At 51.0% G+C, this 19,431-nt stretch overlaps 1 protein-coding gene across 5 annotated transcripts in view; it reads left to right on the top strand.

The window, feature by feature from the left end:
- CACNA1D (calcium voltage-gated channel subunit alpha1 D) overlaps window positions 1–19,431 on the top strand; it is a 346,003-nt gene that overhangs the window by 232,895 nt on the left and 93,677 nt on the right. For all 5 annotated transcript variants that reach the window (XM_070359809.1, XM_070359808.1, XM_070359810.1 and 2 more), the window contains exon 9: window positions 4,804–4,973. In XM_070359809.1, coding sequence (XP_070215910.1) covers window positions 4,804–4,973 — 170 coding nt within the window. The remainder of the gene's footprint in view (window positions 1–4,803; window positions 4,974–19,431) is intronic.

Raw genomic sequence — 19,431 nt, 5'->3', positions numbered from 1 at the left:
ACCATCTCATCCTCTGTTGTCCCCTTCTCCTCCAGCCTTCGATCTTTCCCAGCATCAGAGTCTTTTCCAAGGAGTCAGTTCTTCGCATAAGGTGGCCAAAGTATTGGAGCTTCAGCATCAGTCCTTCCAATGAATATTCAGGACTGATTTCCTTTAGGATGGACTGGTTTGATCTCCTTGCTGTCCAAGGGACTCTCAAGAGTGTTCTCCAACACCACAATTCAAAAGCATCAGTTCTTTGGCACTCAGCTTTCTTTATAATCCAACTCTCACATTCATACATGCCTCCTGGAAAAAAACCATAGCTTTGACTACGGACCTTTGCTGGTAAAGTGATGTCTCTGCTTTTGAATATGCTGTCTAGGTTGGACATAGCTTTTCTTCCAAGCAGCAAGCATCTTTTAATTTCATGGCTGCAGTCACCATCTTCAGTGCTTCAGTAACACAAAGTCTGTTACTGTTTCCATTGTTTCCCCATCTATTCGCCATGAAGTGATGGGACCGGATGCCAAATCCTATAGTATATCTAATATCGTTTCAGCAAGATTTCATCCATATCACTCACTGCAAACAAACAAGCTTACTAAAAAGAGTTCAGCATTTGTCTGTGGTTCCACCCTCATCCCAGCCCTACCCAGATGATAAAAGCGTACAGCAAATGTTCATAAACTACTTGAGCTAGTTGTGTCTCTCTCCGTCAGGGTGGTTATGACACTCATTTGAAGAACAATCAGATTCATTTATTTCACTTCTACTTTAAGGGTGTTTTCTCTCCATCTTATCTTTGTTGATTTAATTAAGAATTTAATGTGTAAAATATTAGCATGATTCTAAAAGTTAGATTATAGAAAAAGGTATACTTAGTGTCACTCCTACTTGATGCCCTCTAGTCCCTTGTCTCCATCCCTTTGTGCTTTAACCTTCAGTTGCTGCTGCTGCTGCTGCTGCGTCACTTTAGTCGTGTCTGACTCTGTGTGACCCCAGAGATGGCAGCCCACCAGGCTCCTCTGTCCCTGGGATTCTCCAGGCAAGAACACTGGAGTGGGTTGCCATTCGGTTAAGGTTTCCTTATTTTCTCTTATTTTGCATCGAAAGGGTAATACAATATATGTGTTTTTTTCTCCAAGCACTTTTAAAATCTCCCTTTGGCTTCCCTGATAGCTCAGCTGGTAAAGTATCTGCCTGCAGTGTAGGAGACTCTGGTTCATTTTCTGGGTCAGGAACGTCCCCTGGAGAAGGGATAGGCTACCCACTCCAGTATTCTTGGACTTCCCTGGTGGCTCAAATGTTAAAGAATCCCATTGCAATGCAGGAGACCTGGGTTCGATGACTGGGTTCGATCACTGGGTTGGGAAGATCCCCTTGAGAAGGGAAGGGCTACCCACTCCAGTATTCTGGCCTGGAGAATTCCATGGACTATATATAGTTCATGGGGTCTCAAGAGTTGGACACAACTGAGCAACTTTGACTTTATCTGCAACAGGTAGGCTTCTCTCACATGTGAGTTGTCAGATTTCTAGTGAAATTTCTTGTGAAAGTCTGGTGGTTTCTACCAGTAGACTTGTTAAATTAACTTTTATAATAGTGAGTGTTACTTAGTCCCTTAGTACTAGGCTTCTAGAATGACAGATTCTTCCATGAAATGGAAAACTGTTTTCATTGTCCACTGAAGTTGATAACGTTCCAGTGGGCTCAGGTGAGATGTTATGGAACGCAGGGTTTGTTGTGAACGAGTTGTTTTCCACTGAGCAGAGAGCAGTACAGGGTTGATGGGGTACTTGCTGGCTCTTTGAGGTCCCTCCATGCCCCAGGATCCCACGTGTCCGTTTGTGCCTCCCTCAGTTCCCCTGGCGTCATGTAGCTTAGAGCCCATTCAGAGCTGTTTGCAATTTTTCTCCTTTCAGTACGTGAGAAACCTCCTCCAGTTGCCTTTTATTATACCCAGATTCGACAACTACATGTTATACTTTTGAACTTGATGTTTGTGCAGGGCTTTGTGATGTTCACGATAGTATCTCGTTGAATGTCTGACTTTGTCCCTGTGAGACAGGAGAGCAGGTAGCATGTCGGTTTTGCAGGTGAGGAGACTGAAGCTCAGACACAGGAAGTGACAGAGTGGGGCACAGAGTCCAGGTCTCAGACTTAGAGCCCAGTGTGGTCTGAGAGGAGCGATGGGGCAGCTGAGTTTGTCACAAAGAGCCCACTCCCTGCACCTTCTCCTCCGCCTCATCTCAGAGCCGACAGGAGATTTATGCCTTGTCAGTCTCAGTTCTGTCCAAATCAGGAAAGGTTACGTGCCTGCTAAGTATTAGCAGAATACTTAGAATTAGAAGTATTAGCAGAATACAGACTGTTCAGAACTGTCTAAAATCAGTTCAGAGAGTTTATATGAACAGTTTTGTTACATGAACAGTTATAATAGTCTTTAGTATTTACAGTAAATGGGCTACAAGCCAGAACTTGGCAGTGTTTTTTAGTCTCAGAAATTCTAGTCACAAAAGGATTTTACTTAGGTGTATTTTGCTGTGTCCCAACTACCAGAATGTGCACACAACAGTGATGCAGTTTGTTAGAAGGTCTTTTGAATTTCTGATGTAAAAAGACTTAATGAAATGTGTTGCTAAAGCCAAATCCCCTGTGAAACTTAAGAGCAACTCTTCTGCTATCTTAGTAATTTTTTTTTTTAAGAACTCAGATGAGATATGTAACCAGAATCAGAATACCCTGTTTATACATTTTCATGTGAATTGAGTACTCTTGAGTTCAGAGTCAAACTCAGAGAAAGGTTTATGCTGGGATACTTCTGCTGGGAAAGATTAGAGGCCAAAGAAAAAGAGACGGCAGAGGATGAGATGGTCAGATAGCATCACTGACTCTGGACATGAATTTGAGCAAACTGTGCGAGTTAGTGGAGGACAGGGGAGACAGGCGTGCTGTGGTCTATGGGGTCATGAAGATTCAGACACGAGGTAGTGACTGAACAACAACTACTACTTTTGGTAAACAATAGACTTGAAGGCCCACAGACTTGGTCTTTACAATGTGTTTAAGAGAACAGATTATGTGACGCATTTTCACGTTGACACGTGACACTCCAGGCCCTCCACTTGTTCAAGGAGGAGATTCTGGTTCCGGTGTGACATTTTCAGAGTTCAGATTCAGTTCGTGAACCTGCCCAGGAATGAATTATTCAGGTCTGGTATCTCCGGAAGCCAAGGATGAGAAGCCCCATATTGTTCTCAGGACATGGTTCTTGTGAGCAGCAAGGTGCTGCCTTCAGAGGCCTTTCATTTTGAGAGGGAAGGTGTCTCCCCAGGAGGCTCTAGGCCTTGATCGGCTTCAGCTCACCCCGAGAACCCCCTGAGTCGGCTCCCCCGAGAGCCAGGCTCAGGATGCCCCACAGCCTTGCCCCCTCCTCACTTCTCAGCAGGTGAAGGTGGGACAGACCAGCTCTAGCAGAAAGGACAGATCCCGGGGCATCTGAAAAACTTAGGGGCAGTGAAGGTGTCCTTTCTAGAGGGGGCGGGCAGAAGCCGGCACCTTGGGGAGGAATCCGGTTTCTCACCCGAAGCATCCGTGTCACTGGGTGTTCAAGTGTCTCTTCAGCCCATCCACAGCCCAGAGTTGAGGGAGGGCAGGGAGAGAGGGAGGAGAGGTTGACTTTAGGCAGGTCACCTGCTCTTCCTCGGTTGGGTTGGGTTAACGAGGTCCTGGCAGGGGAGACGTGCTGGCTTTAGACTGGAAGGAAGGCAGACGTGGCGGCCATCGGCATCCAGCGGTCTCCGTGCAGGGGCTGCACTGCCTGTTGTCGCATCTCCTGTCTTAGCAGCTTTGTAATCGTACTTCCTAAATCCATACCACGCATACCTTGGCTCCTGTAACAGTTCACGGTTGGAAATGCAGATGGTTCCTCGTATATGAGAACTGAGTAATCATCCACCTGACTTCCTGCCTTGCCTCAGCCAATGTGGGATTCTGTATATATGCAGAGATCCATGCTTGCAGACAGGAAAAGTTGAGTAAACCATGAACAGTTGGGAACATTTCCTCGTCTGCCAGAGCCTTTCCAGGGCAGGTGTTCCCATAAATGGGCAACAAATCATGCTCCCTTTTCCCCTCCTATGGGGAGGACTTTGGTGGGAAAGATCATGGCAAGAAGCGACAGTTAAGAAGGATAACTGCTTCACGGGTGCTCCATTTCCTGTCTGGGAAGCGTGGAGCGGGGGTGTCTGGGTGGGGACAGGCTCTCTGCTCTGAGCCTGTCCACTACTCTGGCTGGATCTGCAGAGGGTGGGGTGGGATCTCAGGGCTCATGGTTTGGACAAAGGGGCCAGTACACACTAGGGTGCTGAGTGTTACCTCCAGGGATGGAAGAAGCCCTCTAGGAGCACAGCTCGGCCGCCTTGGGTCCTTTCTCTCTGAAGCATTGTGCCCGCTATCTGAGGAGGCTCTGCGGGAGGGGGACGTCTCTGAGGCCCCTGCTGGGGGATCAAGGGCCTACTACGATAGCACATGGTATCTGGGGCCTCAGCTCACTGGGAGTGCAAAGCTCCTAAGGGGTGCTGGTTTTCTGAGGGGCGTGCATGTGCGTTGGCGTGGTCTCTGCAGCTCTGACCCCCACAGTCTTGCTTGGGAGGCACTGTCGTGTGTCCTGTCCGCGTGTGTGGCCCCCTTTGTGTGCTCGTGTGGCTGTACTTGGTGCCGTGTGTCCTGCCGCGAGACTGCTGTGCGGCCGGGCAGATGGCTCTCAGGGCGGCTCCCGGGGACGTCCTGACGAGTGCCTGTTCTCTCTGCCCGCTTCAGAGAGTTCTCGAAGGAAAGGGAGAAAGCAAAAGCACGGGGAGACTTCCAGAAGCTCCGGGAGAAGCAGCAGCTGGAAGAGGATCTTAAGGGCTACTTGGACTGGATCACCCAAGCAGAAGACATTGATCCTGAGAATGAAGAAGAAGGAGGCGAGGAGAGCAAACGAAATAGTAAGTGGCGCCTCTGCTGCTCGGGACCCATAGGGCCCATGTGCTGTTCAGATGCCCACCCGTGGCAGGTATCTCTTCTGCTCTGAGACCCAGAGCACCCTCTAGATCTTTGGATTGTCGGCCTGCACATCAGAGAGCCCATTTGCACTGACTCTGCATTTCTGCCTGGGGCCCGGGGTTCAGATATGTATCTTGTCTTGTGGCTTTTTGGTTGCAGAGGATCAGCTGGCTGCACTTTGTGGCCTGGGAATACAATAAGCCTCAGCTCTGGGACAAGGGTGTGTTAAGATGGGAATGTGCCTTGTATCAGAGGAGATGAAACTGTGGGTCCTCCAATTCAGAACAAGTTACTGGAAGGGACCTTGAAGAGTAGGGCCACTTCCACCCCTCAGCTCCTTGAAGTGGCTTCCATTTGCACCAAACATGGGACGCCAAAGTCTCAGCTCTTTGCCCCGGAAGACAACAGTTCAGTGTTTAGGGCAGTGTTAGGAGGCATGAGAGTCCACGTGGCCGCTCCAGAGCACACCCGGCTGGTCCCCCACACTGGACACTGGGCGCCGGGCACCTTCCTGTAGCAGGAAGGTCTGTGTTCAGTCCACTGGGATTGCCACTGTCACCCAAAGCATCTTTTATCATATGCTTTTCTTGCTCCTGCTCTTCTTGAGATGGTCTGTGCCTCTAAAAGGGAAATTGAAATTCAACAGTAGAGTTGACTTAAGCCATTTGTGATGGGTTTTAAGTCTAGACTAGTTGATAGTAGAGACCTAGGGTGCTCGTCCGTTGAGAGGCCTGGGAAGCCAGATTAGGCCCTGCCCCATGGAAGATGACTGAGCAGGTCCCACACAGAACCCTCAGACCGTATGCAGTCAGGCCTCCGTTCAGCAAGGCCGTGCGGATGCCTGGAGGACTCCTGGGGTGGTGAGGACGGGCCCACACCCTAGTGAACGTAGCACCAGGAGACATGAGTGCAGGTCGCGAGAGGAGGCAGACCGTGTACCGGGGGCTGACGGCGGGGGGTGGTGGAGGGGGGCTGGCGACGATCGTCTAGGACTGAACAGTGGGCCCTGGGCCCTGGGCCTTGAAGGATGGATGGACCTGAGATGTGTCAGGCAAAACATTCCGAGTTGAGGCAGTGGTGTGAGGAGGACGTGAAAGTGGGCAAACGAAGGCTCAGGGAGGCCATGAAGGGCTATTCCTATGGCTGGAGCCCAGGCATGTGCAGGGAGAATGGGTGAGCAGAGGCTGAGACCCAGAGTGGAGTGCGTGCCTGACCGAGTTGGCCTTCGCAATTGTCCGAGCCTGGGACTCTGAGTCTCTGCTTCTGTGGAGAGTGTTTCTTGTCATCAGGGATGCGCACTTGACTCAGTCCTGTGTGCTCATGGTTGGGGGAGGCGGAGGGGCGAGCAGGTGTGTGCAGGCCCCCTGCTTCCCAGGCTGCACTGTTACCTCCTCAAGGAGAGCCTGGGGGCCGCCCCCTGAGGGTGAAGGAACCAGGGAGCACGTTATTAGACCAAGTTCCTCAACTATGAGATGAGAGTTTTGAAGACTGATGACGTGGTGTAAGGAGTATCTACACATCTTTGGCCCAGCTCTGCCTAGGGAGGGGGTTACTGCAGAATCCCATGGCCTTCACAGAGCACCTGTCCCTGCAGCGAGGCCAGGGACAGGCTGCAGCTCAGGGCTGCTGTCCCGCTGTTTTCTTCTTGGTTCCCAGGCTGTGGCCTTGGCGCTGCCCGCAGGGCCCCACCAGCTCCCTGCCCCGCTCTCCTAAGCCCAGCATGTCACCTGTTGTGCATAGGCCAGCCAAGGTCTTGTCCCTTCTTCCAAGCAGGGCCCCTGGCTCTGTCAGCATCGGTGTGTCCTGTAGGGGCTGAGCCAGGGCCCTCCTGCAGGCAGATGTCGTTTCGTCTCTTCATTGCTCCCCCTTCTAGTCACAGACAGGGTCCACCTCGTGGAGCCAACATCGTTGTACTGGAGCTGTTCTGTGGCCTGTGATTTGAGGAGCAGGGACTTGAGCCGGTGTCTCCCGGTCGCTCTTAGGGTCCAGTGCATTTCCTGTGTCCTGCTTCTGCCTGTGAGGAAACGTCTGATGGCAAAATCAATGCTTCTGCCTGAGGAGACCTTCCCACAGCACCTAGTGTGAGACAGAGCAGAGAAGCTGGCACCGTAACCAAGGGCCCGCAGTCTGCCATGGGAGCCCAAGGAGGACGTGGGGATGTGGGATGAGGGGCGTGCAGGGGAGGCCCTGCGGGAGAGGCTGTGTCCCCGCCGCGCTCTGAGGGACAAGTGTAGCCTTTGGTTGTGGAAGGTTGGGCGGAGTGCTTCTCACGCTAATGACATGGCATAAACAAGGTAGAGTGGTACACGTGTTCAAAACCCCGAAGTGTATTTCTTAATAAGCAAGGAGGGAAACCAAGCCCCCTTGAAAGTTGCAGAGCCTCAGAATTCACTGTGTAATGGGAGCACCGATCCCCAGAAAGCTGCTCTGTGTCTCAGGGATGTCAGCGTCGTGGCTTCTGCTCTGCACAGCGAGGCTCTGCGTCAGCACCGGCTTAGTGCTTGGTCTGGAATGGCAGCTCCTTCTGGTGCACGCCAACTCTGTGTGGGCTCGTTTGCCAGGTGCTGGGGTGTCCTGTGGAGCGGACATTATACCAGGAGACTGGTATTTCCCCAGGCCTCAGAGTTCCAGACCCCCAGTGGATCAGGGTTGGAAATGGAAACATAAATCTGAGGCTGTGGGAACCATGCTGAGGTTTAACTGACTTGAGAAGAGAGCCCCAAGCCCCCTCGCAGCGATGCATTCCCCTGCGGCCCAGACTTCCTGGGGGAGCAGCCCTGCCAGGGTTTCACTGGGGCCTCCGTGGCTGCCAGCCGTTTCCCCCTTGTCACAGAAACACAGGGAGGAGGGGTTCGCCTCTGTGGTCCTCCTCACCCACTGACAGTGGCTGACTTACCACCCGCACACGCCACGTCTGGTCTCTGTACCTGTCAGCAGCCCGTGAAGTGTGGGCATTGCCAGTATCCTCCCCGAGCTTGTGAGGCTCACCCCACACCCCAGCCCTGCCCTGTGTCCTCCCTGGGGAAGGGCGGGGGGAGCTCCTGTCTGTGCCCGCGGGATGCTGACTCCACTGAGTGTCTTTTTCACTTGGGTTGGGGATGCAGTGGGATGGTTTCTTCCCAGACATGGAGGAATTGAGTAAGTGTGAGAAGAGGCCTCCCTGATGGCTGAGGCTCAGCCTAGACAGAGGGGACCGTTGATAACAGCAGGTGTCATAAGCCCATGGAAGACAAGGGTGGGCCTGGAGAGCATGGCCACACCCCTTCTCTGGAGGTGGCTACAATCAAGTTGAGTGACTTAGAATTTGGACTAGAGCACTAGGCACATTACCCAACATCACTGAGCCCCAGTTTCCTTTCCTGCTGGAAGTGGAGAAAGATATTTGCCTCATGACAGGGTTGTCATGAGGATTAAGTGTTCCATAATTGGTAGGAGTTGCCACAGCTGTCAGAGGACTTGCTGCTGCTGTGGTCATCAAGCTCCAGGAAAACTTGACCTGAAACAAAATTGTTTTTGGACATTTCTACTAGATCCCTACCCAAACTCAGAGAGAGGACATCCTCTTCCATACTGTTCAAGAACTCCAAGGTTCTCAAGTATTGATAGAAAACAAATCTGTCAACTCAGTCACTTTCGAGATATAGCAATTTGCTGGCCCTTGAAGTCTGTTTCTACCTTGGCGTCGGACAACAGATGTCAAATCAAGCACTTGGAGATGTGCTCGTATTATCTTTTCTCTCTGATCTACTACATGTCACTGTCTGTACATGTGGTGCCCAACTCTGGCTGTGCGTGACCGTCACCTGGGGACTGGGGTTGCATCCTGGTGCCATGCCTCACCCCCATGCCGATTCACTGGGGACGGGACCCAGATGTGGCTCCCTGGAGGTTTCAGTGTGAAACCAGGGTGGGGGCTCCTGAATGCCACCATACCAAGTGTCACACTTGGAAGGAGACAGAGGAGAGGCAGTGGGGTCCCTACCTTTAGGGCTGTCTGGTGCCACAGTGACAGGTAGCTCTGGCTTTGTGTGTCCACAGATTATTTATGATGCCTGTTCCCTACATTTGCTGTTAGAAAGCTAGTGTTACACAATTAATTGAATGGACAAGATTCCCTTGGAAGTTAGTTCCTGAGCATATGGGATATTTTCAAGGATAATTTATTTAACTTTTTGCTGAGCTTCAAGTTCCTTAAGAAACTCTGCCAAATCTCAAAGTGATTTTTTAGACGTATGCAGCTGCTTCTGAGTGAACAATGGAGTTTTGCTGGGGCCATTAAGATCTGAAAGCCTCACGTTCTATTTTAAACTCTTCTCATTGTCAGTGATTAGTCCTTAAAAAAAAAAAAAAGCATTAAAAATAATGAAATCCTTTTAAAGGAAGCTCATTCTAAAACTCTGGCCAGAAAGGCAAGGCATTTTCCTGAGGGGACTATGGATGATCAGTAATCCCTGTCAGTGGGGATGTAGGATGCCCCGAAGAAGGGAGGGGAGGACACCCTGACACTCCAGGACACCCTGAATGCAGGGGGGAACCCTGTCTTTTCTTCATCAGGTCAGTCCTGGAGGCTTGTGAGCATTGTCCCTGCCTGCCTCCCACTGGGATGCTGTCCCCTCGGCACACAAGGTTGTCACAGCTGTCAGTTCCCGCCTGTATGTGTCACTTTGATGCCTTTTACAGCCATGTTTGATTTCTGGGGTGGGCAGAAAACCAGAGATGGCAAAGCTGTGTGCGAGCACAAGGCATGGACATTTGTTGGTCCTGTTGAAAAAGGTTGTGTCTTCAAATGTTGATTTACAAAACTGCTTTCATCACGCTTAAACCACCTCAGGGTGCAAGTTCAAAATGGAAAACATTCAATTAAAAGCTGTCAAGCAAACAGCAGCAGTTAGAGCTGCATAGGGTAAACACACATCCAGGGCAACTGCCCTCTCTGCAGGGAGCCCAGTGCTGAGGTTATGGGAGACCCCCGCCTCCAGCCCCTGGTGGTCCTGGGAGCCATCATTCACCGGGGGCTGGCTTCTTGGGAGCCGGTGGGAGATGGTGGGAGACGGACTTCGTGATGGTTGCGCCACTGTGATGAGGCAGCCAGGTTTGTGAAGCTCTGACTCAGGGCAGTGTTTGTATTTAATATACCTTGATTACATAAGTGCTATTTGCCCACTGTAAGGAAGTCATGTAATACCGAGGTGTATGGAGCATGATCATTCGTTCATCCTCTCCTTAGAGAGAAGCAGGTTTGGCAATTGGGAGCCTGCTCTTTCTGGCCTCAGTTGGGCACGTGAGAACCTACCTTTGCACAGACAACACCCTCCCTGGTCCCCACCACTAGATCGCCCAGCACAGATGGCCCTGCCACTTGTCTTTTTTCACCGAACCATGTTCTGTGGATATCCTTCCGTGTTTTGAAACAACATTTTGGCTATTTTCAATAAATGGCCGCTTTAAAGCTGCCACAGTGGACGGTATGGTCCACAGCGCATATGGGCTCTACAGCAGCCACCAGAGTTGTGGTTTTATGCTTGTTCACGTGGTCGCTGTCTTCCTCTGCCGCAGGACTGGGAGCTCCATGGAGGCAGAAGCAGGGCTCTGCACGGGGCGGCTGGCACCTGGCAGGGTCTTTGTCTCAGGTCCGAGCTCCCAGTGGTTGACTGTTGAATGAAAGAGCACCGGGTCATTGCTCACATTAACCAGGTGCTTCCTTTGTGCCAGACATTCTTCTCAGGGCTATGGGCACACGAGTCTGTTACTCCTAACACCACTGTGCGGTGAGACCTTGTCAGAAGAGGAAAATGAAGCACAGAGAGACGAAGCAGCCTCTCGGGGCCGCATGACTGCTGCAGAGCCGGGATTTGAACCGAGGCTTTGCTGTAGCCTGCACATTCATTGCCTCTAACCCCCAAATGCCTTACCTGTGTGGCCACTGGTGCCCAGGGTCCTGTGGGAGCGATGACCATGAATGGCTTTTCTGGGTCCCAGAGGAGGCCCGTTTCAGAAATGTGAGCGTTATGCCGAGTGACACCACTTCCCACTGCCACCAGCCGTGCGTGAAAGCTTGCCCTGTGTCCATTCACAATTCCTTCTGCTGCCCTTGCGCTGTCCTGGGGCATGTGGCCTCTACTGCAGAGATTCGCCAGCCTGGAGCAGCCCTTGTGTCACAGAGCTGTCTGGGGCTGGAGACCCTGGAATCGTTGTCTTGAGACCCAGACAAGGGAGTTTTCATGGTTGAGTGTGCCTCGCCAGTGTTTGTATCATTATATTTCACTGTATGTAGTGTTCACCTCTTAGAGCGACTCTCTAAGTGTAGGTTCGACTGTTATTAACATCTTACGAGTGAAGAAACTGAGGTTTAACACTGTTAGGTAACACATCCACAGTCATTCAGCCAGTCTGTGGGAGGGCTGGGATTAGACCTGGTCTGTTTAGCTCCAGAGCCCACTACTTTAACCCCATGTCCTGCTGCATAGGGTGATGCTGGCTGGACTCGCAGAGCCAGTCAGCACCTAGGACTCCTGCTGATGTGCCCTCTCCCTGATGCCCTTCCTAGAGGGGAAGCCGAACCTTGGGAACATTTGTCCAGAGTGGGTTAGTTGGTTGTGTATTTAGGACAGGTAGTTTTGGGGTTTTTTTTGCAAACTATTTGCTTTACAATATTGTGCTGGTTTCTGCCATATATCAACATGAATCAACCACAGGTATACATATGTCCCCTCTCTCTTGAACCTCCATCCTGTCTCCCACCCTCTAGGTAGTCACCGAGCACTGGGTTGAGCCCCCAGTGTCACAGCAAATCCCCACTGACTGGCTGTTTTACATATGGTAATGGTAGGTTTCCGTTCCCCTCTCTCCATTTGTCCCACTCTCTCCCTCCCACACTGTGTCCACAACTGTGTTCTCTGTGTCTGCGTAGGACAGGTGTTTGAAGACGGGCGTTACAGTATACTAGCCGCAGAAGGCGCACGTTCACTGCCTGTCAGGTCCTGAACTGTAGATTTCTCCGTGGGAGGAGGGCAGATTTGGGGTTCGCCTGTCAGAGCCGGCAGATGGGGCCGCCTTCAGCTTCCTCACGCCTGCTGGCGTTGCTGTTGCTGCCCTCTACTGAAGCATAATGAAATTGCCTGTGTTCCACTGAAGGGGTCACAGTGGCCGACTTGCTAAAAGAGGATAAGAAGAAAAGGAGATTTTGCTGCTTTCGCCAACGCAGGGCTAAAGATCACGGTAAACTGCTGAGCTGGAACTTCCTCTTCGGGAGACTCTTCTCCCAAGACCTCTGACGCCTGTTCCTTCCACATGGCATGGTGTGAGGTGCATGTGCTGTGTGGTGTGTTTGTGAGATGCCTGTATTTTCATTTGATTTCCTTGAAACTTGTTCGTGCTGCTTTCCTCTTGTCTTTTCCCGCAATATGTGTCTTAGCCAAGACAGCATTGCAGTTTCCTCTTTGTTTGAACTGTACCTTTTAAAGAAGCAGCTGAACCAACTCAGAAGATTTATTTAATTCTGCATGAATATTCTTAGACTGGAAGACAGACTTTTTAAACACTTCCCTCCAAATGATGCTTTTTAATCTAAACTGTTTGGAAATTCCAGTGATGTTGTTTGATTGATTTTTCTTTTCCAGGTTACATGTTTCAGTTGGCCTCTGCGTCGTGCAGTCCCTGGCTGGTTTGCCCAGGACCAGGCTAAAGCTAGAAGTGCTAGTTTCAAGAATGAAGTTAAAAATAGACTTCTAGAGGATGCCATGATTTGGGGGCACTTGCCTTTACAAATGGGAATGGGGAAAGGGCTTATGTGGGAAACAGTTTCAGTCTGTGCTCTAAAATAATGCTTAACACAGCCTGTCATCAGAATCCCTGGGCTTGGTATCAGGACCATCCCCATGCAGGGCAGTTATGCAGACAGCTGGTGTCCTGCCTGCTCGAGCCATCCCTGTGCTTTTCCTGTGCACACGTGGTTGCTGCCACCAAGGTCAGCCCTGGCCACACAACCTTGGAGGAGCCTCAATGAGAAGATTGAGAATTGGGGGCACAATGCCAGCTGCCAGGAGAGCAGAGAGTTCACGGTGCCCTGTTTGCTCGCTCGTGGGAATGCCGAGCACAGAGGTGATGGGAATTGGACTTGAGCAAGTCTTGGGTGGTCTGAATGAAGGATATATTCGAGTCCTACTCTCCTCAGAAGGTCCCAAAGTGGAAAGGGAGAGTGGGTACAGACATGAGCCCTTTGTCACACTGAGAAGACGTGGTGGCTCCGAGAGAAGGAACTTGTCTGAGAGTGGGCCTGAATCTGGGGCGGAGACAGCTGACTCGTGCCACTGCGATGCTGGGAATGGGTTCATGAAGAAGAGGCTGGGCATGGGGAACTCCTAAGGCCTCTGCAGGAAAAATCGGCTTCCGCTAAGCAGGAAATACTGTGATGGTGTGAGAAAAGAGTTTGCAAAGACTGACTTAGGCTTCCAAGTCTGAGAAGTTACATGAGCAAATGAGTGGTTCCTATCCCAGGGGAGGAGAGACCCCCCTCCTTGGCTGGTGCTTGGGCCTTGAGACTTTTCAAGGATTCTTGAGAATTTCAGATTAGCCTTGAGATCCGCAGGATTAGGAAGCAGTGTAACTTTTCAGAAAACTTGCTGTATTTTGTTGGGGGTGGAGTTTTTTTTAATTTAATGAAATACTTAGAGACCCAGAAGAAGGCCCCTGACATTACTGGTGATGCTGCTGGGGTGGGAGCCCTCGTGGGGATGCTGTGCTCCCACTGTTGCTGGTCATACAGAAATATTTGCTGGCATGGCATGATTCTTGCTTTAGACAGAGAAACCTTGGTCTGGCCTTGACCCACATTCTCCAGCACGAGCCTGGCTTCTTTACAGCAACGAGAGTCTGTTAGCCTGTGACGGCTGAACGTGTCACTCCTAGCAAGCACAGGCAAATTCCTCCAGGGGACGTCATGGCGCTGCTCGTGCTTGTCATGAAAATGAGATAAAAACACAAGATCTTGGCTGCGGAGCCCCTGTCCCCAAGGAAGGCAGCTATGATCCTGCCACTGCTCAGTTATCTAACCTGACCGCCCCACCCCTGCCTCTGAAAGGAAAGAGTGAGACGCTTTAGGCTGCTGGGGCACAGAGGGAAACGCTCAAAGAGACCCCTGAGTGTGCAAGAAAGTGCGTCCTGTGGAGAACAGGGGAACCAGGTTCCTAGAGGCCCCGGACATCTGTGAGCGAGGCTGTCAGTGTGACCTGTCCAGGAGGGGCCTGTCGAGCTCCGGGCTCACTTGGCAAGGGTCGCCAGGGTGTCCCGGGGGCTGCTCCCTCCTGGAGCTGCTGTACTCCCCAGGGTGCTCTGCCTGGAGGTGACTTGGAACCAGTTGTTACAGGCCTACTACTGGCCTCCTGGCCACCCTCCTGAAGGGTGGGCTGTGACTTCACAGTACTGCTTACCTCCTGCTCTGTTTGCCGAGCTGGAGGCGGGACATGTGAGGAAAACCCCCTTGGTGCTGAGAGTAAAACCAGACAACCTGTGGGTGTTTCCTCTTCACAGCAGTCCTGTCAGGTCAGAGGTAAATGGGTCTTAGAGATGAAACTGACCAATAGCTGCAGGTGCAGTAACTAAGCCCTGGGAAGAAAGGGGGCTTGTCCCGGCAATGACAGAGACCAAGCCTCTCTGACCTCTGTCCTGGAGGCAGGAAGCTGGTCTGGAAGGAGTGGGGGGAGGGGCCAGAGTTTGGGGGCTGCCTGTCTGGATCTGCACACAGACTCACTCTGACTCCTGGGCACGCACATCCATGCCCGGGTGCACGTGTGCACTTGTGTATTGATTTCCCTCTGAATCCACAGGCCAGGCGGATACGGTTGAGATGTGCGTTATTCTTCAGAGAGACGGTAGATAGAGGAATGTTTACATGGTGGTGAAGATACTGTTGAGCTGGCCTGAAAAACAGCTGTTTCCTGGTTTATTTCATGTGGCATCACCCATGATGACATCTGGGCCCTACAATTAGATCCTAAAGAGAAATAGTGTGACCTGCTATCCACGGAGAGCAGGGGCCGAGCCAGGCTGCCCGGGAGGCCCTGGCAACTCTCACTTACAGTCCAGGGTGTCCTGGGCTGCTGGCTGGCACCATCCCCTCGCCGACCTACCACTGGAGGCCCCTTTTCAGCGAGCACACGCTGGAAGCCCAAGGGTCTGCCCTGGGGCTCTCCCTAGAGATCCCAGTGCCCGGCAGATGCAGGGCCAGTCAGCATTACTGCATAGGCCACAGGCTTGTCCCAATGCCTGGTTTCAGCTGGAGTCATTGAGAATTGCTTTCAAATTTATATTTAAAAAATGAAAACTTCTTCAACAAAGCTCTAAAATTTCCTGAAATGTGTAGGGAAAAAGGACTGATAGCCTCTCTGCATGCAGATGGCCCTGTTTCCTTCTACAGGAGGGTCCGGATTCTGTCTGAAGGGGTCTCTCTGCTGTAGCCCTAATTAGACCTAATCACTTGTCAGCAGTGAATGCTGAATGCTCACAGGGACAGAGCGATCACCCCGAATGGGGCAGTCCTGATGCTGAGGCAACTGGTTAGGGAGAATGCCACGTGTTCTGATAAAGTCATCCATGGGTTTACTTCCTTGGGCTTTTATGAGTCTTTCTGTTTGGGCTTTTATGAAGTCCTAGTAGTCCCTGGCACACCTGTATTTTTGTATAACCCCCCCTCCCCGTTTGCTGGGCTGATCTCCTGGAAGTGGTCTGGCTCTACACCAGGTTTCCAGGGGTTAATGAGGGCCATTAGGACAGCACAGCATGGCTGGCAGGTAACAGGCTTACTTGGTTTTTGGAGCATTTTGATTTGTGGAGTTTTAAGTGTATACCAGTGCACATACCAACATGTACCGATACTGAATCATACACCAGTGTATTTAAGGATGTACCAAAGCCACAGGGTTGTTGCACGGTGAGGGTGGCTCAGGAGAGCTTTCTCCTCTCACATCTGAGCTGTGTGTCCCAAGGCAAGCGGGTCGGTTCTCTCATCTGTGAAATCACAGTATTTGTTCATGTCCTCTCAGAAGCCCCTTCCAGTTCTAACAGTCTCTGATTCTCCTGTCTTGATTTTTTTAAAACATAGATGAGATCCTATTGGGGCTGAGTGAAGTGAAGTGCATATTAATTTAGGAATGTTAAAAAAAAAATGTCTGGTGCAAGTGAAGGGTGAAATGTTTTAATGTACAAACAAGCTCCTTGGTTATGCCCACTGGGCCCGGTGTCTCGTATGCTTCTGAAAAAGGAACACTCCTGTGGCAGGGAGGGAGAGGCGGGATGGGAAGGTTGCCGGAACCCCCGCCAGAGTGTGGCTCTGAGGCTCGGGTGGAGGGACTGGATCCACATCTATTTCTGGGACCAAATGAGGTCACCACGTTCTGGTGGAGTCACTGCTGTCTTCCTCCACCCGCCCCTTCCTCTCTTCCTCTTGAGCCCCCGGGGGCATGATTCCAGAGCAGATTTATTAGGGTTCTGTGGCTCTGCAGGTGTCAAATAGAGGTGACAGAAAAGTTGCTCTCAATACAACAGGCTAAGGTAAAATAATTCCACTTAAGGCAGAGAATGTGATACAAACTGGGAGTGCAGGCCAAGGCTGGGTCAGAAGTGTGGAAGGTGTTCACACGAGAATCCTTTGTGTGGCTGTAGAAGTGGGTGGGCTGAAGTGACCCTGGGCTTGGACCATCCAGAGAGAGTCCCCTTGCTTCCAGGGAGCTCCAGGAAAGCTTTTTGAGCTGATGGATTCGTCATGTAGGAGCCTCACTGACGGCCTGACACTGTGGATCACTCTGCACCCCCTCCCTTATAGTTCTGCTCACAGCCCAGTGAAGTTAAAGTACGTCCCATTTCAACAGATGAGAAAATGAAGCCTTGGAGAAGTTCGGTCACAAATGTGGGGGTAAGGTTAGACCTGGCCAACCTGAGAGGCCTGCTCTCAACCACTGCCCCATCCTACTTGAAGGGTGGAGCCTGCTTGGCAAGCAGGAGGATTCTCTCCGTCAGTGCAGTCCTGACACCATGCCCCACAGTTAGCCTCAGTTTCTGCTTGGGGAGTTCAGTTTGACTTCTTGTCTCTGCAGCCCCAACCTCAGTCTAAGGAGCGCTTGTACATTTCATTCCCTAGTTGACATGGAACCAGAAATGCAAAGTAGTGTCCCCCCACCTTTCCCATGGGCAAGCTGTGAGTTATCTGTTTGGATCAGATCTTTTGAAAAACAAGCTTTAAGAGTGAAACGCAGCAACTCTATTGATATCATCATGGGACATAGCCCCAGAGAGTAAAAAGCCACAGAGTTTTACCCATGAAAAGAAGTTTGCTCTTCTTGGAAATAGTGACTGAATTTCAGTCAGTTCAGTTCAGTCACTCAGTCGTGTCTGACTCTTTGCGACCCCCATGGACTGCAGCACATCAGGCTTTCCTCTCCATCACCAACTCCCAGAGCTTACATGCAGTAATTCTATTGATATCATCACGGGACATGGCCCCAGAGAGTAAAAAGCCACAGAGTTTTGCCCATGAAAAGAAGTTTGTTCTTCTTGGACATAGTGGCTGAGTTTACAACATGATTAATATTAGAACCATGAAGTATTACACTGCTGTAGAGGAAAGTGACCCTCCAGAGCCTAGGGATAGTGTTCCCACTTTTCAGACAGGACCTGGAGAAGCCTGGAGAGAGGTGGGACTGCCCAGGGCAGAGCCAGGACCCTGCTGAGGCCTGAGAACCCTGGTCCACCCAGTGGCACCCCCACCCTGCTGCTTTCAGCTTCTGTCCATGGTGGCAGTAACCACCAAGAAAAACGTTCTGCAGAGATGACTCCTGGCCATATCTGTAAGGGTCTCCCACCATGATTTTCCTTGTCCTGCTCCTGAAGAAGAGGGTGACCCCGTGGGAGTAACCTGTAACAGTGAACTTGGCTGACTCTTATGACTTTTTAGTCTTTCTGCTGAAGTCAGGCATGGAATAGTCGTGGAGAAGCAAATTGTATGAGCAGCCTCCTGTGTATGTGTGTTTCTGTCTCTTGATGGAGCTTTTTGTTTAAGGTTTCTGTGATTGGATTGTGATGTTTTTCTTTACGGTTTGTTTGGTTCTGTGTCTGTGTTTTTGCATGGAGTTGTGAAAAAGTGAATCAAATTTGTAGTTGGTTTCTTTTGACTTGACTAAGGAAGAAAAGGGTTATTCTGTGAGAGTACTGGTTGTATTGTATCATCTGTAATTCTGCTCATTTTGCCTTCCCATTTGAAGCCTTTGCCTCAGTGTGCCTGGAGATGGCTATTTCACCCCCTCACCCGGGCAGGTTCAGTCCTCTGGGTGCTCACAGGAGGGAAGGGGTCGTCTTTGGTGTCTCAGAAAAGGTGTTTCTCAGTTCTCTGGGGTCCACGTCCATCCTTGTCATTCACACCCTGTCTGTCCCCCGAGCAGGGTCCACAGCTGTGCAGCCGCACCTACAGAGCTCTCTCGTCCTGCTCCTTTGCGCTGCCCTGAGGCCAGTCTGGGCTGGGCTCAGACTGCTCCCCATGGCGCTCCAGGTACCTCTGTCAGGTTTTACAGCTGAAACTCAGGCATCCTTCAGAGGAGGAGCCATATGGTTAGGGCTTGCAGGGGAAAGGCCTCCCTGTTGACGCCATCAGGTCTCCAAAACCAGGTCGCTGCAGTTCGCAATTATGCATCAGGGCAAAGACATGCACGTGTGGGGGTGATTCTCCCATTATTCGGCTTTTGATGACAGCTCCTAACCCCAGAGCAGAGTTAGTCATTCCTTACAGCACTTGCCCAAACCCCTGAGGCAGCTCTAATCTTGGTGGACCGAAGTGCACTGGGTGCTGCCTCTCCCCTGGGTCGTCCAGGACAGGCGCAGGGCCGGGTCCCTCATTGTGTCCTGCACCTCCTCTGCCGCCTGCTCCCCAGCACATGTTGGAGACGTTTCTAGGGTTGAATCAAGCGGAGGAGAAGAAAATACCCATGTGCCAGATGGTGACTCTTGAATGGGTCCCTGGGCCTCCTGACCTGAGTGGGTATGTTTCAACTTTTCCTCTGCTTCTGCTTGATGCTGTGCTGTGGGGAAGGAAGAAGTGCCCAGAGACGCCAGTGCACTAGGACCACAGACAGCTTTGCCCTCTGGTCGCTGGTTGGGAGAAAACCTTCTTTCCCCATAGGACCATGTTCTGAGCTCTAGTGCAGGCATCTTTGGTCAACAGTCTTTTTTGTTAATCTAACTGACGTCCTTCAGCATCTTGGCTTCACAAGCTGGGCAGAAGAACATCAGGTAGGATTAACGGAAAATGAGTTGAATACTTCCGTTTTTAAAGAGATTCTTTGCTTGGTACCTTCATATGCTCCTCCCTTGATAATATCTCCTCTCCTTCAGTATATTTAAAGTAAGAATTTGTTT

This window comes from Bos mutus, chromosome 22 (assembly GCF_027580195.1).
Source record: "Bos mutus isolate GX-2022 chromosome 22, NWIPB_WYAK_1.1, whole genome shotgun sequence".
Taxonomy (NCBI): Eukaryota; Metazoa; Chordata; class Mammalia; order Artiodactyla; family Bovidae; genus Bos; species Bos mutus.
This window is presented reverse-complemented; position numbering and strand designations above follow the sequence as displayed.